General features: G+C 38.5%; 2 protein-coding genes across 5 annotated transcripts in view; both read right to left on the reverse strand.

Moving 5' to 3' along the window:
- Positions 1-1542: 1542 nt before the first annotated feature.
- sinhcafl (SIN3-HDAC complex associated factor, like) lies at positions 1543-6685 on the reverse strand. 3 transcript variants are annotated; one of them, XM_022202552.2, is made up of 6 exons: positions 6566-6685; positions 5309-5461; positions 5077-5176; positions 4866-4980; positions 3886-4039; positions 1543-3796 (listed from the first exon to the last, which is right to left on the reverse strand). In XM_022202552.2, the coding sequence occupies exons 2-6, from the start codon at positions 5434-5436 to the stop codon at positions 3613-3615; spliced, it is 681 nt and encodes a 226-aa protein (XP_022058244.1). In that variant the 5' UTR covers positions 5437-5461; positions 6566-6685; the 3' UTR covers positions 1543-3612. The 3 variants fall into 3 exon arrangements, with proteins under 3 accessions (XP_022058244.1, XP_022058242.1, XP_022058243.1); XM_022202550.2 differs by lacking the exon at positions 6566-6685 and having other exon boundaries at positions 5309-6541; XM_022202551.2 differs by lacking the exon at positions 6566-6685 and having other exon boundaries at positions 3886-4036; positions 5309-6540.
- Positions 6686-7394: 709 nt separating this feature from the next.
- dennd5a (DENN/MADD domain containing 5A) overlaps positions 7395-17754 on the reverse strand; it is a 35355-nt gene continuing 24995 nt past the window's right edge. For both annotated transcript variants that reach the window (XM_022202541.2, XM_022202540.2), the window contains 13 exons: positions 17195-17326; positions 16771-16923; positions 16567-16654; positions 16391-16478; positions 13667-13795; positions 12988-13109; positions 12745-12890; positions 12157-12275; positions 11886-12067; positions 11550-11632; positions 10530-10653; positions 9943-10111; positions 7395-8897 (listed from right to left, as the gene is read on the reverse strand). In XM_022202541.2, the coding sequence (XP_022058233.1) occupies positions 8714-8897; positions 9943-10111; positions 10530-10653; positions 11550-11632; positions 11886-12067; positions 12157-12275; positions 12745-12890; positions 12988-13109; positions 13667-13795; positions 16391-16478; positions 16567-16654; positions 16771-16923; positions 17195-17326 (1719 nt within the window). In that variant the 3' untranslated portion in view covers positions 7395-8713. The remainder of the gene's footprint in view (positions 8898-9942; positions 10112-10529; positions 10654-11549; positions 11633-11885; positions 12068-12156; positions 12276-12744; positions 12891-12987; positions 13110-13666; positions 13796-16390; positions 16479-16566; positions 16655-16770; positions 16924-17194; positions 17327-17754) is intronic.

The following is a 17754-nucleotide window of genomic DNA, read 5'->3' on the forward strand; positions in this document are numbered from 1 at the left end:
TAAATGGGTGTGTTGCCCTCCAGGGGCAGGAGGCAGAGGGGGGAGATAGTGGGTAGAGTTCAGCATCCTGACAGCCTAGTGGATGAAGCTGTTATTCTGTGTAGTATTACTACTCTCCAGAGAAATAATGGTTCTTAAGTGGCTCTTCAAAGTGCCATCAGTAATTGAAGAGCTCCTTCATTTAGACCAAGGGTGTCAAACTCATTTTAGTTCAGATACAGGCTAATTTCATCTCAAGTGGGCCAGACCAGTAAAATCATAACATAATGACCTATAAATAATGACAGCTCCAAATATTTCCCTTTGTTTTAATGCAAAAAAAAAAAAAAACACTCTGAAAGTGTTCACATTTAATGATGTTTTACCTGAACATTTTAAGAAAAATGAGTGCAATTTCAACATTATTATGTCTCAGTTTATCATTTGTGAATTACAACTTACAGATCACAGTGTCTCTACAGAGGCACAAAATATTTAGTGGCAGGTATCTGGAACTCAACGATACAGTGTTTTACTTTACGATGGAAACAACTTGTAGAAATAATTTTAAATTTATATTCATATATACATGTGTGCAGTAATTCTGACCTCCTGAATTGACACACTATTAAGGAAGAAGGTTTAGTTGTCCCACTGCCTTGTAAATGTCGAAGATTTATACACACAAAATATCAAAGTTGTCGCATTGCATAAAATGCTTTTGTACTGAAGCTGCTGACTGACCTTATATTACACAATGTTCAATGTTTTTAAATATTTTCACAGTAAGTATTCATTTTCACCTCTGTTATTTTTATTGTTGGGTTGGATCCAGTGGCAGGCTGGTTCTGGCCCACAGAACCACACTTCTGATTTCGAGAATCGGGGCGCATTAATAACTTTGTGATTTGTTGAAGTATTAGTACATTTTTATTGGGGTTATTGTTCAATGATGAAAATAATGATTATTTCATGTTATCTGCTATAATATGCTTAGTATTTTCTCAATCATTAGTTAATCGTTTGGTCTGTAAAACATCAGAAATCAGATGCCATCTTGTAGTATGTTTTTCTCTCTGACCAACACTCCAGAACCCAAAATATTAAATGTGTTCCAACAGAAAAGACCCCAAAATGTTGCAAATTCTTACAAATTACTTTTTTTTGCTTTAAAATTACTGAAACGATTACCAAGTCCTGATAACAAAACAAAACCAGATTTTAGCTTAAGCTCTTTAGAGCATCATTTATGGTCCCCAAGGGAACTATTTTTGGTTCTTTGAAGAACTTCACATCTTGCTAGAAGGTTCTCTGTGGAACTAAAACTGGTTCTTCTATGGCATCATTATAGAATTTAATATAGCTATAGAGTACATACCAGTGCTCTAAACTGGGTCACAAAATGTTATTAAAATCTATAAACCAACTAAGTAGTGACAAACAGAAAAATTACAAACTACCAAAGCTAAATCTTCAGTATGCATCACCATGTTGATGAACAGCTGACCTCTTCTTAGCGCTTGTCCACCACCTGCTGGTACAGTCAAATATTACAGACCCACCTTGTTCTCTAATTTTTTATTTATATTACAGACCTACTTTGTGGCACAGAATACAAAAAAAGCATTAAAAAAAAACCATACATTTCATGTTCAAAGGAAGTGCACAAAATTAAAAACAGACTTTCTGAAAGGCTCTACACCAGTTATCTCAAAATTTCAATTAAAAAAAGGTTTTGTAATAAATAAATATAAATTACATAGGAATCATAATGGAAAGGTCAGGTAAGTCATTAAGGCACATCTCGCATCCCAAATGTACCTCGCAAAAACAATATGGCAACTCCTTAAGGACAAAAAACAAGCTTATTCTTCAGCTAAAAAGGAAGCAGCATTTCTCCTTTAAGTAAGAATCATAAACATGTTCAGCATTTAACTACCCTGCCGTAGAAGAGTTTATATATTAAGCAACTTTACAGAGCATAGCCTGTCAACTCATTTAGCTTGAGATTGGTTACAATAATATAAAAACAACAAAAAAAGCAACCGTTGTCACTGCAGTATTAATTTGAGACAGTATGCTCCATGGCAAAAACTGTGCAATCTGAGCATTAGTATAACATGACATACATGAGAATGATCTTGACAAAAAATGACTTACGATTTGGAAAAATGCAACATTATTGCTGAATTAATGGATGCTTTTTACAAGCCAATTTGGTTGAGTAAGGATCCGTCACTTAACACTTTAATAGCAAAAGCAACAGACAGCCCCATAGCACTTATCACATTCAAAATGTCTGCATAGTTTGAACTTTTGACAGCTGTTTCTAAAGATGAATAACAGTAATGAGAACCACAAATACACTACTCCTAGAGCACCTTTTTTTCTGGTTAAATTGTAGAGCGACCATAAAACTTTGGTCACGTGTTTCATGTACCTTCGGTTTCGGTCAACAGCGATAAAAACTGTAGTAATATTACAGCTCGCTGACGCTGCAATTAAATTTCTACTTTTCCCTGCAGTTACACATATTTCTGCACTGAGCATAGGCTTCAGCAATCCATGCCTCTAGAGAAATGTGTCTAAGAAAATGAGATGTGAAAATGCAATAAAACTGGCTTAGCATAAAAATACGTTTTCAGCACCTTTCAGACACACAAAAGCAGTTTGTCTTAAAACAGATGTAGTGGTTTTCCATTCCTGTAATTTAAAAAGGTTTGGATGTACCAAGAGCCAAAATACTGTATTTACAAAATCCACTTTAAAAACATTTGCTTTACAACATGCACTGGCATTTGATTGGAGACTGTACAAAAGAAATGAATGAATCAGTGTCACTTCAAAGGGCAGAAAAGACGTACTGCATGCATCGTCTAACCACATCTATCTAAGTCAATGTGCACAAACTGGTGAACAAAATCAAAATGGAGTGTTTCAAAACTGTGGCATGCTTAAGCTGTGTACATATCTGAGAGATGATGCGTTTTTACCTAGTTACACATGAAAAGATCATTAAATTCAGAGAGGATACTTGTAATGATGATCAATGGTGTCAGCGAAAGCTATTTGTGTACTAAAAACAAAATCTAACAGACTCACTCGTTTGCACATATGGAGCAAACAGTTAGGACAAGACATTGAAGCAACATGTTGAAGAGCCACTCCAACACACAGAAAGCTGGTATTAGAAACAGCTGGTGTCTTTCATATGCACACTTACAATTTAACAAATTATGTAAAAAAAAAAAATTAAAAAATAAAATATAACAGTTCTGATATGTATCAAAAAGTGACAAAAATATTTACAAAAAGCTGATCACTTAGTACAAAATAATCAAAAACAATTCAGAATCAAAAACAGAGCCTGAACAAAATTTGTCTCCTCATCTATAAATAACGCTAATGCCCATTTTTTTCTCCTTTGTGCTTTCTATAAAAAAAAAATTAAAAAAAACTGACTCTATACAAAAAGTAAAATAAAAAACCCATATTAAAAAAAGGAATATTATGTGGACAGGTAACATCTAATTAACTAACTATTAGGGGGAATGGAAATGAGAGGTCTGCCACTGGAGACAAATCCAGGTGGATGCCATGGATAACCCTTACAGGGGGATTCAACATAAGCCTTCACCAGGTTTCTTTCATGTCTTCTGGGAGCTGTGGACCGAGCGTGTCCGGCATGTGTGTAGCCACTTGTGTGGACGTCAGTGTCTTCTGTTTTTTGGAACTGCAGCAGGGCTTGAAAAGTCGGGGATCGATAATCACCTCTCCAAACCGACCTTTGTAGACAATTCCACAGCACACCTTTTGCCTAAATAGAGAGGGGAAAAAGTGTTATTTATGACATTAAAAACAAAGAGTTCATTTTGTCCTGTCATATAGTGGAACACAGTTGCTTGCCTCTTCCAGTAGGAGCGATCCAAGAAAGAGAAGATGGAGGGAGTGGAGCGTCTTTGTTTGGACTCGATGTCTGAACCATCATCTGACTGGTTGCTGTAACTGGGAGACTGGGCCGGGGACACACTGGAGGTTGTGCTGTGGGCGTCTGAGTCTGCTTGAAAAAAAGGAAACAGATAAATACAATCATAGCATTTAGTAGAAAATTGCAAAATGACTTTCCAACTAATATTTATTTAGAAAATGTATGCATCTTCTTTATATTTTTTGAAAAAAAAAAGCATTAAATAATTCTAAGTAGCATGTTGGTAAAAACAAACAATCTAGATCATACTGGGGCAACAACTACAAATTATATCCATTAATCTGCCACTTCTCAAAAAAAACTCTAAATCAACCAGTCAAATGTGCACATTTTCTCCAGAGCCCAAGAGCAATTAGTCATTTAATTGATTAGTTTTTTTTACATAATTAACCAGCAGCTATCTGAATAATTGGTGAATTGTTATTCTCAAACAAAAACTCCCAACACTTGCTGCTTATTTGTTCTCTATTTATTTTTGGAAGCTAATCTACTTGTTTTGTTCAAATAACAGTAGAAACCCCAAATGCATCAAGTGTACTGCCACACAAGACAAAAACAAATTAAATATTCAGATTTTTAAAAATTCAAATGAGTAAATTACATTTTTAATGACTTCTCTACATGTCTCTTGAAACCAGTGTGCACCCTAAAACACTGCAGTAACAGTGGATGCCCTAATCCAAAGAGCCACAAGATGCTGCTACAGTCATTTTTAATGAGGTTTTAGGCTGAGAATAAAATCATACCAAACTTAAGACTGATGCAGAATGAAACAGCACATATTTGTGTTAGTGAGATAGACATTTTTTTCTTAAACATCCCATTCAGTTTACATTTAAATTCACAACAGAAATCCTCAACACGTGCATGCTGCTAGTCAACATATGAAACAACTTACTTTGTCTCTTTAACTTGTGAAGCTTCCTCAGCTTGCTTTTCTTCTTCCCGTCGCTGTTCTTGATCTTCTTGGGTTTTGTCATCTTAAATCCGGGGCCAGCTCTAGCATCCACCACCTGAGTGAGATCAGGCAAAAACATGTCAGGAAATCCATCCAAGGTCTTAAGATAACACAAATATGACGCCCGCTAACACAGGCAAGCATCACTTACATGGTTCCAGTTCTTCTTGGAGCCATGAGGCAGCTTCTTCCACCTTTTCACCAGTAACACACACGCGTTGCAAATGTCTCCAACACGATCCTCTGAGAGCCTTAAAAAAATTCAAGTGTTGTTGTTAACATTCTGACAAAGAAATCTAATCTGATTCACATTCACAACAGCAATAAACACGCAGATTAATGACCATACAAACACACACAAGATGAATGAACGGAAGCTTTACCCAAAACACAGTTTGAACGTCTCTTCATAGCGGCTGCTGTCTGTGAAACGTGAACTGGAGGACTTGGTCTTGCAAATGCAACAGCCGTCGTTACTCCGGTAGATCTTTGACTTATGAAAGCCAAACATGGTCAGTGTTATGGGGGAAAAAAACCTGCAAGGGTAAAAAGCACACGGTCGGTAATTGTCCCAACCCCCGTAAAAAGCACCATGGATGTGTGCAGACAGTTGTGTGCTGTACTGTTGAAAGGGGGCGGTCCCAACACGCACACACATACAGATACAAGCAAACCGCTCTAAAACACACAATTGCAACAAATCCCGCAAGAGTCCCGCTTTAAAGTATTGGTGCATTAAATAGACAACGCACAAATGGACGAAAAACTGATTAAATTCGACTAAAGCGACGTCATTCAAGTATCTTAAGGAATTTAAAGCCAAGTCACGGGAACGCCAAAACACCCCCAAAACAGACGACACTTGAAATCGCATTATAACCTAGTGATACTGGTTGTGTTATCTCAGAAATAAAACTCAATGAGCAAGAAAGTTAAGCTGAGCATCTGAAACGGGGTCCCGAACTTTCAAACACTCAGTCCGCGAAACGTGCGGAGAATCACATCGACGTTACACCCACCACTCAAGTACTGTTTTACTGTTGGCAATTGGAGTAAATGCTGTCTTTCTGAACACTTGTGTATAAACCGGAACTTTCACGATTTTACAATAACGAATACAATTGCTTTCTTCTGTTATAAGACGCTGTTTCGCCGTCTATTTGTTTGCGAGGGCTAATCCGAAACAAAAAGCGGGCAGCAGCGCTTTCTGAAGTGCAGAAACAAAAAGCTACCGGGCTATTCGTTGAATTACGGGTGAATACCAAACACACATTCATCAACTAGGCACAATTCATGCATGTTGTCAAAATTTTAATAAAAAACATAAAGTTCCGATAAAGCCACCCATCCCTTTAAATTCGAACTTTTGCCCGCTAGAGCGCCAAATATGGCTCATTGTTGTTAGCTGTTAGCATGCTAGCTAGCCGACGCTGCTACCATCACCACGCCACGCTCTCGTTCACTTCCACGTTATCCCATTGTCGGGTCGGTTAAGTCTTTGTACATGCAGCCCGCAGCAACTGGAAACGCACACGTCAGGTTACGATAACACAGCAACGCCACCAGTCTCATCACCCAGAACAAATTAGTAAACGCTCATAAATGTAATTTTTGTACAAGAGAAGCAAGAGTGCACTTACTGAACAAAAACTTTGAATCTTCGCCGTGTTCTTTTCACGTACTGCGCATGCTCTTACTACGACTGCACGCATACAGCTGGTCATTAGAATGTATTTGCATAAAAAGCCGGAATGAAAGGGTTGAGCGTAAATGACCATATAAGGAGTGCAGCCGTTGGGTTTGAACAGAGGTCCAACCAATCACAGCGATCCTCTTGTATTCTTCGGAAGACATGAATTATGGGAGGTGTAGTGAACGAGCGGCAAACCGCGGGGATGTCGGCCTGCTTTAAACTCAAAGTCCCATAAATCACCAGGCCAACGCCTTTAAAGAAAAACAGCTCTCTGACATGGCGCGAACGAGTTTGTTTACATTTTCTCAGCTGAGAAAGCACATTCAGCGGACAATATAAATCGACAAACAGCTTGTTAAAGCAAATATAATTCGTGACTGTGGTATTTTACAACTGAGAATTTGGTTTTAACTTTAACTATAGATCAAAGTGTTCAGGTTTTATTTCTAAATCTCTGTTTAATGACAATCACTACAGCAGCAAGATTACATGTTTGGCTGCAATTAACTAGTCATTTTATTAACAATTAATTCGCACAATATGATCATCATTTAACTACATTTAATTAATAAACCATTTGCTGTACAAACTTTTGGAAAATATTGTTAAACATCTTTTGTAGAGTCCAATTCACATATTCATGTTTGACAGCAAGATCAGTAATACAAATAATATTCACATTTGGCCGAAACCATTTTTTAAAGTGATCTAAATCTTCCTAGTCAAGGTGACTCATTCAGCAGACAGTATAAATGTATTGAGGAACAACTGGTAAGTCCATTTTAATGCATTACAGATGATTTATTCTTAATATATTTTTTACACTGTACACTGTTGCTCACTTAGTAAACACTACATTACACAGCTATGTCAATAAATGTACAACTGTATTGGAAAACAAAAATATATATCTCCCAAGATGCTCATGTGTGGGTCGTACACAGATGAGTACAACACAGTCATTCCAGACGTTGTTGGCACAGAAAAAAAGTCCATCACATATCAAATCTCTTGATCTGCACAGTAAAGTTCAATGTATATAACGGAGGAGGGGCCCAGTAACATTTCAATTTTCTCTTGTGGATATTGCATAGCAAGAAATCATGATGACAAAATCAGGAGAGGAAGGGGGAAAAAGCAGTCCTTTTTGTTTCCAACATGAGAAGCAGGAGATCATCCTTCATCACAAGGGATCTACTCAGATCATTACACTGTTTTTATTCAGAGAAGAGGGCAGATGTGGTATGAGGGCTGTAACGATGGGAGGGTAAGGGCTAGTTGGAGGTATTTACATGAAGGCTGTCGTTGTGATCCACTTTGCACAGAAAGCTGGGTCAAGCATCTCTTGGTGCACTTGCGTCTGGAACACAAGACTTGGGGTATTTTCCAACTGAATATACGGTCCATCACTGGATATAGGCTTAAGCCACACAGTCTTATTATCATGCAAGAAGGATCATTTTCTCCGCTGAAGGTATTCCATGTAAAAGATTTGCATACTTGTACTTTTTTTAGGGAAAGGCCCAAATGTAACAGCCTTTTTAGTCCTACGTGGGTGAACCATCTTCCACTCTATAAACCTCCCTGCCATACACATACTTATAAAGCATACTTCTACATCATTTGCTTTAAGCTCTGCGTTATGACATTGAATTCGGAGTTGACACCAGAGCAAGCAACTTCACCGATTTAACAAAATAATACTGTTTTTCTCTGAAAATATATTAACAGTTTTCATCATCGCTTTCCCTTAAATAAAGCCATTGTCAGCAGTTCACGATAACAATGAAAATATTTAGCTTTCAATAAAACATTATAGCACAAGGAGGTCATCGTCAATAATGTGAAAATCATGGTTCATAATAGAAAACATATTTTTAACATCTAATGGCAACATCATTGAGGATAAAAATAACAACATATCTTGAAAGGCTCATTGCACTTAATATATGGCAAATGTAACAGTAGCTTTAATATAAGCCAGAAAGTGTCCTTTGTTCAAGTCTGTTCCTGCATATAAAAGGTTCAGTTATTCTTTTTAGTGGTCCCCAGGGGTCTTCCTGGTCAAGTATGACTGGTGGTAAGTTGGTTTGGTTTAGATACCAACACCTTTGACGAGCGAAGCCTCCAGGGTGATGTTGAATTCCTGCAGAGTCTGTAGTACTCTGATCAGAGAGTTTACCAACGAGCGGTCCTTAATCAGTGCAGTGTCCTCGTACATCTGAGCAGTGATTGGACAGTCTGCGAGCAGAGCGATCCAGTGATGCAGCAAATGGTCCCTGAGACAAGAAGACACAGACAGTTTAACAATACAGCCAGTCAAGTTGCAATGATCAAAAACAAAAACAGGCAATGTAAAAGAAAGCATTTAACTAGTTATTTTCATGATCAATTAATATGCATTTCATTTAATTACATGATTGTTTTATCAAAACGTGACATCTTCAAATTATTTTTCTGACCAGCAGTGAAAAACCCAGACACATCCAATTAATAAAACTAAGAAAAGCAACAAATCCTCACATTCGAGAAGGTGAGACGACTCCGTTTTAAAGCATAAACATTCAGATTGTCAAAAGTGTTTGTAATTAATTGTCTTTGATTAATTAACTATGGCAATACTACTATTCTGTGCAGAGAAAAAATAACCCACAGTGATGTGTCTCTGCAGCAGAGTCACGTACACTCTTAAACAGGAAGGACTAAATGCAAAATACCACATCGTACATCTAAATCTGGACAATCAGGTTTTTAAATAAAGAAGCTGTCAGCTCTATATGTAATGCAAAAATATACACACAGTCTTCCACAAAAACAAAAGGACTGTGTCAAAGCAAACCAGCGCTGTAGCTATTTTTTAGTTAATTGCAATTAAGTTTCGGTGCATCACAATTAATATATTTTATTATTTCATTGGGCTGCCAAGTTTGTGGTCTCATGAAAATGAAAGGTGTATATTTGTATGTAAAAAGCCAACTCGAGACAAGAGCTGAAAATTAACAATAGCTATATATTCTCTATGAAGAACATCAGTTTCTCTGTATTAGAACTATAATGAAGAGCATAATTTCTATTAAATAAAACTAATTAAATCTTTAAAAAAAATCCAGTAAAATGTACTTCTAGACTCCTCAAAGAAGAGACTATTTTCAGCATTGCAGATCATGAATTTCATTTGTTGTTGGTCAGGATGCACGGTCAGAAATAAGAGCAGTGGATCCACAGCTGTTTCAGTTCACTAAACTCATTTCTCATCTGCAACAACATCAATAATGTTCGTCACTTCTAAATGTGTCACAGAGGGAAAAAGCGCTGCCTGCCCACCTTGCGCCAAGACAGACGAGCATCTGGAACTTCCCATCCTTCCCAATGTTTCTTGATGTGTTGTTGATGGCACGCATGAAGCGGCAGAAGTGGCGCACTCTGGTTTGCCAGTTTTCGTCTGGAGTTGCCTCCCGCTGCTCAGCACTTTCAAAGTACACTTGTGCCTTTTCTGTTTTTAAGTAGATTAAAAAACAAATTAGTTAATAATTCATCACACAGTAATATGAAGGAATAGCTCATCAGATCTTAAGTCCAAGTCCAACTTATTTGTTGTTTCTGAAGCTTTTCATCTGAATCTCATCACTGATATTGCTCGGCTGGCATCGATAAGGATGAGTTGTTAAAGGTGATTTTTTTTTTGTATCATTGTTTTCTTCTTATAGTAGCGCGTTTTCAGTATGCACGGAATTCCAAATCGTATAAATGGTTTCAACATGAACCAGACTGTGCAACCAGAGAAGGTCTTAATGAATTCTCTCCTACTTTTTAAATCTATGAAAACATGGAACCATTATAAGTCCACTGACAAACTTTTTACTGTGTATGCTTCAGGTCTAGAGTGTGTTTGATGTGGCTGAAGTCCTTACCCAAGAAGTCCCAGATGAAGACATTCTTAAAGAGTCGGGGTGATTTGAAACCGTGCTGGAAAACTTGCTCCAGAGCCCAGACAAGGCCGTACTCCCCACAGAGGAGAAGTGTCAGGCTGCCTCTCTGTGGAGAGAAAAAAATCATGTGGTTGGAGTTAATTCAAGGTAACTTAAGGTTGTTGTTATTTTCTTACAAATGAAGACTTTTCTTCATCCATTATACAATTGAAACACCAAACCTGCTGCCAAACATCTTGCAGAAAAAGAGGTCTGACTGTGCACACAGCTTTATCACAGGTGGCATTTAAATTCAGATTTAAGTCAAACTTTCAATTGATGCATCATTATGAGGAGATGGACCTGAATTCAAATATGTGATGAATGATGCAAGAGGGTTAATTTAATTCAGTTAAGGTGAGAAGCTTGTGTTCAGGCCATCATGTCAGAATGACCTGACAGAAATACAATCCATGACTGTATACATACATTATAAACATAGTAACAGGCACAACAACACAACAGAATACATTCAGTTTAAAAACTTTATTGTCTTAGGAGTCCCCCTTCGTTGTTCTTGTCTGTCTGAAGGAGGTGGAGCAAAAGGGAGGGGGATTTCCCTGTGAAATGCCTTTGTACTTTTTAATGAATGACTCTTTAAGCCTATAATAAACAGTTTAGTGACAATGCGCTTTAAAAATCTTCAGCAGGCATCTCCTTTGAATTGCGGTTATCACTGCACCTGCCTTACTATGTAATAATTATCAGTGTTGATGATTAATGTTGTCCATCTAGAACAGGAAAAATAACCGGTATCACTCTAAGCCTGTGAGATGATCAGGAATAAGGTCAGTTTCCAAACACCAGCATACACTCTTATCTGCTATGTTGAATTGCTATATACCACATAGCCTGCAGTTACTGAGGAGGCTTTGGGGCCACCAGAGCAGACAGATGTTTCTTTTCATTTGCAATGAATAATAGAACTACATGTTTGGGCCTGTCTAGACTGCCGTCTCCCACCTCCTTCTCTGGCTTGTGGAAGTGCTTCACAATCCCGTTGATGGCCTCTCCCACTCCCTCCTGGATCTGACCTGTGTTTAACTCTGGATGGGGGAAAAACCAGGGCAAACAAAGACACTGTGAGACAATGCAGTCAGACACAGGGAGAAAAAAACTCTCATCCATGTTTTATCTATTTGTCACTGTGCTTTATCATTCATGCATTTGATTTTTTTCTAGAAACAAGTCTAAGTATCAAGATGAATGTGCGTGGAAGATACTTAACAGGTAAATCTTAAATGTGTCATATCAGTAGCTGGTGGGGATGACTTACGGTTGTGCAGCTGAGTAACTCACTTGGTTTGCTGTTTGGCGAGATGATAACAAATCTCCTCATCATTCCCGGAGACTGCTGCATCGGCGGTGTGCGGCACATCCTTTCATCGTTCTCTGTGCTGGGGGTCATCAGCTCTCCCACCAGGATCCTCTCCAGACTGCCATCATCTACTCCCTTCCCCAACCACCGGCCACATGGAAACCTGTTCGACAATTTCACATTTTGTTCATCTTCTGACAACCATCTGGTCAAAACAACACTCTGTAAATTTCCCTTATGAGGTATGCTTACTTGTACGTGTGCCCTGTGATCTCATTGCGGACCATAACACACTCAACAAGCCACTTAGCGTAGAGCCCCGTGTTATCATGACCCATCTGCACTGTGGTGAGTTTGCCCAGGTTCTGGCACTGAGAGAGAGGAAACCACATTGATGTCAAACACCCAAACCACAAATTACAGTCAAAACAACACACTAGGTTGTAGAGATAATGGACAATTGTGGCTTGTTACAATTTATTTGCACAGATTAGGTCATCATTTCTACCTAGAATTTGTTGAGGGAAAAGAAATCAAACATGAAGAGGAGCACAAGAAGTCTGGTGATGAGGGAAACCAAAGCAGAAACAATGCTGACCAGTAAAATTAATACTCACGCTGTCTATTTTAAACACCCATAGCAGTTCACAACCGATTATGAGAGCACACTTGTCTATAAAACTAGGCATTTTCTTTAAGTTGGTTTGTTAACCACCTATCTGATCTTTAAATCACTCATGTTTGTTGCTTTTCGCTGTATTCCCAGACAAACAGAAATGAAGACGAAATTACAAAATCGAGACCCAAGTTCTTATACAGTGGAACTGACTCAACACGAACCTCAAAAGTGATCTCCAGAGTATTCCTGGGGACCTGCAGGACTCCGGTCTCTGCCAGCTCACCAGAAACACACACCCAAGGGTTGGCTGTGAACATGGACCCGCCGAGCTTCTTACTGGAAACAACCACCACATGGTAGGGGATCACTGGGAGAGAGGGAGAGAAAAGAAATGTTCCACAGTGAGCTCAAATCAATAACAAACTGCTAGTTTATGGGATGTTTAACTCCAAAATCGCACTCACTGATGGTTGTGAAGACGTTGGTGAAACAGAAGTAATCGACAGCATTAAAAGACAGGAGGTGGTAAAGAAACTGCTCCTTCTCATCATCACATCGCAGGAAAGCGTAGCGCTTGTACAGTTTTCTGAAAGGAAATAAAAGATTGTGAAAAACATGATTGCTTATATGCAACAGAGACTAAACGATTTCTGTTCTCTTTGAAATTACCCAACAGATAAACACTCCTGAACTGTAAAAGGAGCATGACAAATGATCCGTTTTAGGACAAATGGATAATAAAGTATATATTGTTGATTATCAGGTCGAAGAAATGACACTGTAAGGTCACAGTGGCAGACAGAAAGCCCCCTGACCCAGTTCACCACTCTGATATTAATTATGAAAAGGCTGTGCATTATTTATGCAGCGGTGGGCTACAGTAGGATGCTGTGCAATTTCAAAAGACTTAATGTATTATAAATGGCTTGATCACACGGCGTCTTTCATTTCATATGAGACAGACATTCCTCCACAAGCAAAGAAAGAAGGTCAAGACGAGAACAAATCAGAGGTAGCACAAGATGCTCAGTGATCTTTAAAAAGTCACAGCACAGCAGGACTTACTCACCGGTGATGCTCTCTGTCTGATAAATACTCAAACTACAATAGACAAAAGTGTATGAAGTGTGTTGTTCTGCTCACTTTGTCAGCTCGTGGTCTGAAAGTAGCTGCTTCAGGTGTCTGGAGAGCAGCTTCTTCTCCATAGAGAGGCGGACCCAGGCTCTGGCCTTGCCCACATCTGTCTTGATCTCACTTATATTCTGGATGTGTCTGCAAATAAAATGAAAAGTTTAGGGATCATTAGGGGACAGGAAATGATGCATCACCGCACAATGAAAAATCAGGACAACTGTATGCAGGGATGAGCAGTAATTAAAAGCAGCATTATTACAGGAGTCATTTAATTGATATTTGGCATTAGTATACTTTTTTATTGTTTGTCTGTGGAACCATCATGGCGATAGAAAATGCATTTATAAAGATTTATACATAAGTCTGTTGTCTGTGAACTTTATAAATGGAACGGTTTGGATAATCAATAAATCTGTCATTTTGGACGGATTTAAAATTAGTTATGTCCTTAAAATGTTAAAATCTTTGAATATAAACACATCAAGTGACAGCTTCAAAAAGCTTCTTCTGTCCATATAGTAGTTAAAACAACTAAACAGCATTAAACTTCCAAAGATGTTAAGCAAAGAAAGCTGAAAAAAAAAAAAAGAAAATCCTTGCATTTGTAGATTGTAAACAAATTTACAATTTACAATTGTAGATTGTGAATTTGCAATCTACGTAAATCAACTAATGACTAATTCTTTCAGCGCTACCACTAATACAAATGTCTGACACTGTTGTGGCTACAGAGAAGTCTCAGTTTTCCCTGTGTGGTGTTTTCTCCACAGCGGAGTCTCTGAGTGTGCGAGTCGATCCCGTGTCGTCGCTCCGAGCCACTATCATGTCTCTGATGTCCAGACACATTCCCTTCCACTCCACCTGTGCCATACGCTCTGCTCGTCTCCTTCTCCACCTTCCATCCCCCTCCCCGTCTCCACTCTTGACGCTCACTCACACTAAGTAACCCAGTTTTTTTTTCTCGTTATCTCCATGGCAACAGTGGAAAACAACTACTAGGAATATGTGTGCTTTTATTGCTACCTCTTTGTTAAATTGAAAAACAAAACAAAACAGTGCAACACAGATATGAATTGTTGACATCATCTCTGATAAGATTTTAAATGAGCAAAATTTGACTATCAACACACTTAATGGATGTTAAGATGATACAATCAATTATTAAAATTCATTATGGGATGCTGATGGTTGCTTCTGTGAAGGGGTGTGTTTGCAGACTTTTATGCGAGTGTGGAGGAGGGTCTATGTATCAATACAGTAGAGCTGTGTGTTTGTGGCCTGTGTTGACCCTCCTCCTCTCCGCTCAGTCAGACTGGCGGGGGGTCTGGTAATTAGGCTGGAAGTAACACGCTGTAACACGGACTCACTCTGCCTCTTCAACGCAACACAGGACCAGACTCCTCACTCCTGGCTGGTTACAGTAGATAACATGATCAGAGTGATGGCTGCCATCACAAATACGCATATGTGTGTTGAGGCATGCAGGTGCGCCTCAGGAGTCGTCAGTGTCACTGAAAGGCTCAGTGTTTTTTATGAGTAAAAAATATACTGGAGTACAACATTTTGAGCAAATTGGGGCAGGATGCTGGCCTAAGGGTCTGAGATGGTGGTCATGTAATTGGAGTGACTTTTGCTGCATGTAGCTTCCTCTCTCTTAGCCCTCATTTGCAGTCGCATGTCTGTCCATGATTTAATGAAAGTGAAAGTGCTGACAAATACTTCAAAAAGGGGTCAGAGCTTCTTCTGTAGCAACACTATGACTGTGGACTAAGCTGAGCAAAAATCTCAGACTTTCAAAATCTAGATTTCCTTCAAACAGCTCTTTAAAGGTTGCCATATAATCCTATTTTATGTGTCTGTGCATATATCAACACATAATATATTTATGTGAAATGCATGTGTACATATATATTATTTTGCCCTATGTTTGGCTTTTGTAAAACACTTTGTAATTTCTGGATTTAATAATTGCTTCTAAATTTCATACTATGTTCAACAGTGGTTCACTTGGATGTTTTATACTATAGTCCAACAAACACACAAATACAAAAAATAATGTCATTTAAGCAATTTTTTTTTAGTAATATTCAACCATAACTAAAAAAGCTGTATAGATAAGCCTGCAATTAAACATTTAAAGTCTGTTTTATTGTGTAAAATTATTATGTTTCTAAAATCCTGGTCTGCAACTTGTGCTACTAACACTGACATTGGGATGGTATTGGTGTTTCAGTTGCTGAGATGCTGCATTTATTGAAGCTAGAAAAACTTTTTCACAGCAAACTTTTGTGAAAATTGGGCACTTCTCATTTATCTAGTTTTATTGATGAAGTTATGAAGAACCGCCTTTATATCAAACATAAAACAAACATACAGACACAAACCTCCTATTTTTACAGCATTGGGTTGTTGTTGAACCGTGTTCCCTCTCAGTACAGAGGCACTAGTTTAAGAATGTCCATTTTTATTTTGACTTAATCAAGGTAACTTAAATTATTACTGATTTTGCCCCTGTGGATGCAAAGACTCAGTTAAAACAGTCAATAATCATATGAATGTCTCACTTTATATAGGTTTTGTTTGATGGTCTGCCACAGGAGGGCAGTATCAGTCCAAAATACATTTATCCGATGGTGACTGCAGCCGACAGAACGGCTTTGGGTAAATTGGATGGCACTAATTATTCCTCCTTTATTCCTTCATCAGCATGCACATTGCTGCAGTCTTTCTCACCTCATGTCCTGGATCAGGGAGACTTTAAGAGGCGGCATGGCGGATACACCCCCGTCAGATTTACGTCTCTCAGTGTCATGAATGAAACCTGGCATGAAATAAAGGATATGTAATTGTATCAAAAATCACCAGTTTGTTGAATGATTTTTATCAGATGAAAGGATTTTAGCATTTACCTGGAGGTCCCAAACCACCCGGGGTTGCATTCTTCTTCTCTTTGCTGTCCTGGTAGTGCAGCAGGTGGGACCACAGGGCAGATTTACCCTTAAAGACAAAACACATCATGGTGTCATTACTTGCACTGAGAGCACTGTAAGTCACCTAATTGTTGGGAATCGATCAGTTCACAAGGTGACAGCAGTCATTTGTTTCTTCCTGACCTGTTTAACCTGCAGCCCGTGACTCCAGATCCTCTCCAGCAGGTCACAGAGGCTCGCTATCAGGGTGTTTTCCTCGACACCGGTGATGCTGACCTCTCCGTGACCCAGCTCCACTGCCTCCCGACCCATCTTCTCCACCAGCATACGCTTGGTCTGCAGAGAAACCAAAGAAATGAACAGGCATACACAACTATACAAAGAAATTGAACATTACAGGAGAAATATTTTGTGCTCTGTTTGCTTTCTTCATAAGTTGGCCATAACTCCACACTACTCACTCTTTGAATAAAACAAGCTCCATTTTAACATTCTGATAGATGTCTAGAAATTATACTGACCTTTAATCAAATAAAATTATGTGGCACAGCAGGGATGGCAACAATCACAGCAACATTAATCAAATAGAGCGCAGTCATACACAAACCTTGTTCCTGCACTCCTTCAGCAATCCTTCAACAAACTTCCAGTTAGTCTGAGCGATGACAGAAGGCGACAGGTTGGACAGTTTAGGCTGTCGGATGGTTGTGCCCAAGTTTCTGGCTTCCTGGATGTATTTCTGATAAAAGACAGAGAGGATTCAATCAGAAAATACAAAAAAATGTTCTACCAGATAAATCAGCTAGTGAAGGCTACTACATTTCACTTTGGGATATAAATTTGTCTAACTACAGCTTCCTTTAAGGTTGAGATAGAGGGAATACCAGAACAACGATAAGTCACAGTTTGTTGTTTGTTCTACAGTAAAAAAAACCAAAACAAAACATAATTTTCCAATCAATCATCTGAATGGTTGTCAATCTAGCAATTCACAAGTTGAAAGAATAGATTTTTACACATGAGCTGTAATAACTACAGTCTATAAATTAGTAAACAGAAATGAAAGGAGCATCAAACCAAGCCTAAATCTATTAGGGTGTTTAATGGGAGAAATCCATTCCCCCTCTCTTAATCCCAAACATGACACGGCCTAGAAAGTGTCATGTA

This window comes from Acanthochromis polyacanthus, chromosome 2 (assembly GCF_021347895.1).
Source record: "Acanthochromis polyacanthus isolate Apoly-LR-REF ecotype Palm Island chromosome 2, KAUST_Apoly_ChrSc, whole genome shotgun sequence".
Taxonomy (NCBI): domain Eukaryota; kingdom Metazoa; phylum Chordata; class Actinopteri; family Pomacentridae; genus Acanthochromis; species Acanthochromis polyacanthus.